The 4,689-nt window shown below is 64.7% G+C and overlaps 1 protein-coding gene across 1 annotated transcript in view; it reads right to left on the minus strand.

Moving 5' to 3' along the window:
- LOC122169836 (chondroitin sulfate proteoglycan 5) overlaps window positions 1-4,617 on the minus strand; it is a gene marked incomplete at its 5' end in the record, with an annotated part of 5,104 nt that extends 487 nt beyond the window's left edge. Inside the window, 3 exons of the mRNA XM_042836288.1 lie at window positions 1,548-1,620; window positions 2,070-2,258; window positions 3,251-4,617. Of these exons, the coding sequence (XP_042692222.1) occupies window positions 1,548-1,620; window positions 2,070-2,258; window positions 3,251-4,617 (1,629 nt within the window). The remainder of the gene's footprint in view (window positions 1-1,547; window positions 1,621-2,069; window positions 2,259-3,250) is intronic.
- Between the last annotated feature and the right edge of the window lie 72 nt (window positions 4,618-4,689).

A 4,689-nucleotide genomic window follows, 5' to 3' on the forward strand; every position in this document is an offset into this window, starting at 1 on the left:
GCCACCCCAATCCAAACCCAACCCAACCCAAAGCCAACCCAACCCAACCCAAAACCAACCCAACCCAAACCCAACCCAGTGCAATGCAAAGCCCAACTCAAGCCCAACCCAAACCAAAGCCAACTCAACTCAATCAAAGCCAACCTAACCCAAACCCAACCCAAAGCCAACCTAATTCAAAGCCAACCCAACTCAAATCCAACCCAACTCAAACCCAGCCCAATCCAACCCAAACCCAACCCAACCCAAACCCAACCCAATGCAATGGAAAGCTCAACTCAAAGCCCAACCCAACCCAAAGCCAATCCAACACAAAGCCAACCCAACCCAGCTCAATCCAACCCAACTGAAGCCCAACCTGACCTCAAGCACCAGCAGGGATGGGACACTGTCCTCACTGTCCCCACTATGAAAGCTCCCTTCCTTCCCTCTCCATCTGCCCTCCTGCAGCTCCCAGCCCTATCGCTGGTCAACTCTTTCTCCACCTTTGTTCAGGGTGTTGAGGATGCACCCAACATCACATCCAACACTGCAACCTCACACCTCCTACAGGGGAACGCATCCACCAGCACACGGATGGCACTGGCGTCCCCACGGAGCGCTCATGGCACGGGCAGAGGGCAGGCAATGGAGTCCACTGTGTTCCCATGGTGCCCCCACAGTGTATCCATGCTGTCCCCATGCTGTCCCCATGCTGTCCGCTCAGCACTGGAGCACCCTGAGCCCAGCTCACCATGTGCCACCATCACCTTGACTGGCTGCCACCCGCTGTCCCCCTGCCACCCATGAGGTCTCTCTGTGTCGCAGCCCCTCGTGCCAAGCAGTCACCCCACACAGGAGTCCCACGTCTTGGTTTTATTGTGTCCCATTAGCATCTGGCCGCCATCCCAGGTGGCTGTGCCACCAGTGGGACGTGTCCCCATGTCACCCCCCTGCGCTTGGACACCTTGTCATAGAGTGTCCATAAAACAGAGAGTGGGTCTTCAGTCCTGAATCCCCTTCTTGGGGTGTCCCCATCGCTGTCCCCTCCACAGTGGGCCTCACAGTTCCCAGGCACCAATGGGAACGAGCCCATGGCATACCAGTGGGGACAAAGGCATGGGGAACGATGGTCCCACTCGTGGGGAACACCCCCAAATCCACTCCTGATCCAACCCACTTGTGGGGATTGGTCCTGAATCCACCCCGGGGCTGCGCCAGGGCTCCCGCTGGGTCACTTGCAGGCACTATGGTGCTAGAATTGCTCCAAACCGGGGGGAAAATGTCTATAGGGCCGGGGTTAGAGGGCTCTACGCTGCGCTTCTCTCTGTGGCAACGCAAAAAGTGGGGGATGGCTGCAGTGCTGCCCCCATAGCGCCCACCACAGCCCAGAGAGCATCCCCAGCTCCAGCGTCACCCAACAGCACCGGGTGGCACAGGTGGGACACCGTGGGGACACGGCACAGCACAGCGCAGCGCCACCCTCAAACCCCCCAACCCAAGGGGATGGGGGCTGTGGGGAGGGTTATGGGGAGGGATGTGGGGAGGGATGTGGGGAGGATCCTTACGTTCGGGTGGGAGCCCTCGGCGATGGTGGACAGCGAGAAGTTGTCGTTGTGCAGCTCGGACGGAGTGCGGTATCTGCGGGGGGACGCGGGGTGAGCGCTGCGCCCCACAGCCGCTCTGGGGTTTATTTTTGAGGTCTTCATGCGGTGCAGGGGCAGGCAGGAGCCGAGGAGCCAGGCTCTGGCACGGGCTCCGCCGCTAATTACACTCAGCCCTGCCAAACGCTAATTAAGAGCTCGTTAGTGACCCGTGGGAGCACTTTCTCCTTGCTTGGCTCTGGGAGGATACGAGGCAGCGGTTGCGCGGAGTGACCCCACTGTGCCCCAAGTGTCCCCACAGAGTGGTGCCCGCAGTGGCAGATGTCACCTGCGGCCCCCAGACCCCCAGCCGTGCCCATCCAAAGGGCTGGAAGCATGAACCCACTGGAGCACGGTGACGTTCCTGCTGTCCCCGTGTCCCCAGCTGTCACCAGGCAGGGGGACACGATGACAGCTCCCCGTCCCCCCCAGGGTGACCCCGCTCACTTGGTCTTGCGCAGTTTGCTGTTCTCCGTCTTGAGCAGGTAGAGCTTCTTGGCAAAGAAGACCGTGAGCATGAAGAGCAGCAGCAGCACCAGCGCGGCCGAGCCCACGGCCACGCACAGCACCTGGAAGTCGGTGACGATGGCCTCGCAGCGCGTCCCCTTGTGCCACGTGTAGTCCTGTGTGTTGCACCTGTGAGGGGACACGGGGTCACGGCGTCACCCCTGGCACTGGGACCCACGGGAGACATCTGTGGGGGATTATGGCCGGCGAGGAAGGGATTAATGGGTGTCGCCACGTAGGGGTGACCTCCCCCTGGCCCAGCAATGGGGCTGTGGTGCCCTGAGCCCCATACAGAGCATTGCAGCGACCCACCAGGACGTCCCCATCACGTCCCCGTCACACACCCACATGCTGAGCCCTCCCCACTGCAATCCCGACGGGCGCTGCGGCCGCAGCCACATCCGCACAGCCCTGACCTAATTCCTGGAGGAAAGCCCCCGCCCGGGGGGGCACAGCCACGCTGCGGCCCTGGGGACGCGGCCCTGGCTATGGGGCAGGGAGCAAAGTCCCTCCTGTGTTACTGCTGGGGCTGGGGGAAGCTGAGCCTCACCCCTGATCCTGCACCCTCCTGTGGGTCAGAGCACCCAGGGGTCATCCCCACGTCCCCTGTGGGGATGCAGCCATGGCTAGGGGACACCCACTGGGGCTGGGGATACCCAAAGGGAAAGTGGGGTGCCCAATGGGTCTGTGGGACACCCAATGGGCTATGGGATACCCATGGTGCTACGTGATGCCCATGGGGACTATGGGACGCCCATGCAGTTGTGGGACTCACTGGGGCAACGGGACACCAGTGGTACTGTGGGACACCCATGGTGGGTATGGGACACCCATGGGGCCTATGGGACACCCATGGTGGGTATGGGACACCCATAGGTCTGTGGGACCTATTGGGCTATGGGACACCTGTGGTGCTATGGGACACCCGTGGGGGCTATGAGACACCCATGGTGGGTATGGGACACCCATGGGCTATGGGACACTCATGGTGGGTCTGGGACACCTATGGTGGGTCTGGGACACCTATGGTGGGTCTGGGACACCCATGGTGGGTATGGGACACCCATGGGCTATGGGCCACGGCCCAGCACAACCCGCCCCCACGCTGGGGCCGCCCATACCTGCAGAAGGCCCCGTGGCTCTCCACCAGGTAGCACTGGCCGCCATTGTGGCAGTAGCTGGGGACGAGGTCGCAGACGGAGCGGCAGGAGCTGTTGTGCCGCACGTATCCGTTCCGGCACTCGCTGCTGTTCTCCGGCACCGCGCGCTCCCCGGGCCTCGGCCGCGCCATGGGGCTCCCCTCCGTGGGGCTGGGGGGCGGCGGGACGCGGGGCGCAGCCGAGGCGGGTGGTCTGTAGCCGTTCTCATCCTCCAGACCGCCGTCTTCCTCCTCCTCCTCCTCTTCGTCTTCCTCCAGCTCCTCCTCCTCCTCCTCATCCCCTTCGGCGTAGAAGGAGGTGGTGGGGTAGAAATCGGCTTCGTCGAAGGGCGTGAAGTCATCGTAGAGCTCGTGGAGGCCCCACGGCGTCGCCACGCCGCCCGGCTCCCTCTGCGCCGCGCCGCCCGCCCCACGGCCGCCCCCAGGCCCTTCGCCGCCGTCGAACACATCGTAGTAGTCGACGTCGATGATCTCAGGCGGCTCCGCTGTGCCCGGGGCGGCACTGATGGGCTCCGGAGCACCCAACCACGTGCGGTCCGTGCGGCCGCGGGCCCTCTGCGCCGGGGCCGGGCTGGAGGAGGGCTGGGGGAGCTCCATGGACACCTCCGAGTCTTCGGCCACAGGAAGAAGGTTGGGTTCGGTGCCTGGGTTTGGGCTGGGGCTGGTAAGGGCGACGTTGGGGTTGGAAAGACCAAGGTTGGACGTGGGAATACCAAGGCTGGGGTTGGGGTTGGGAAGATCAAAGTTGGGGTTGGGGTTGGGAATGGGACGGTCAAGGGTGGGCCCTGGGCTGGGGAGACCGAGGTTGGGGTCAGGAAGACCGAGATTAGGATCAGGAAAGTGGAGGCTGAGGTTGGGGTCGGGAAGACTGAGGTTGGGCCCGGGGCTGGAGAGCCCAAGGCTGGGGGGACCCGGTGTCAGCCCCTCCGTGGGCCCAACGCCGGCCCTGGTGGGCTGCTCGCCGCTGCCGACCTCCTCGGGGCTGCCCAGGGCCACCGCACCGCCATCGCCATCGCCGGGCCCAGTAATGCCCAGCCGGGGGTCCTGGGCTGCGTCGGGCGAGGGGGGCACAGAGCTGGCGGCCCCCTCTCCGCTGCACCCCATGCACCCCACTGTAGGGTCGGCGGTGGCCGGGCCCCCCCCGGGCGGCTCCAGCTGCGGTCCCAATGGCTCGGTGCCGTTGATGGGGGCTGCATTCTGCAGGGGGCCCCCCCAGGCTCTGCCTGCGCTGCCGTTGCGGGGCGGCCACTCGGGCGCTGCGGGGCACAAGGACAGAGCGGTGTCACTCACGGCGTTTCCCCCCTCACCCACGGGGACGGCGGCACGGCTCTGTGACACCCGGGTGCCACGCGGCCCCGCAGGGCTCCATGCGCGCCGCTGGGGGCAGACCTGCCCCCCCCC

Source organism: Centrocercus urophasianus, unplaced genomic scaffold (genome assembly GCF_019232065.1).
Source record: "Centrocercus urophasianus isolate 14NV4802_14NV808 unplaced genomic scaffold, USGS_Curo_1.0 seq_586, whole genome shotgun sequence".
NCBI lineage: Eukaryota > Metazoa > Chordata > Aves > Galliformes > Phasianidae > Centrocercus > Centrocercus urophasianus.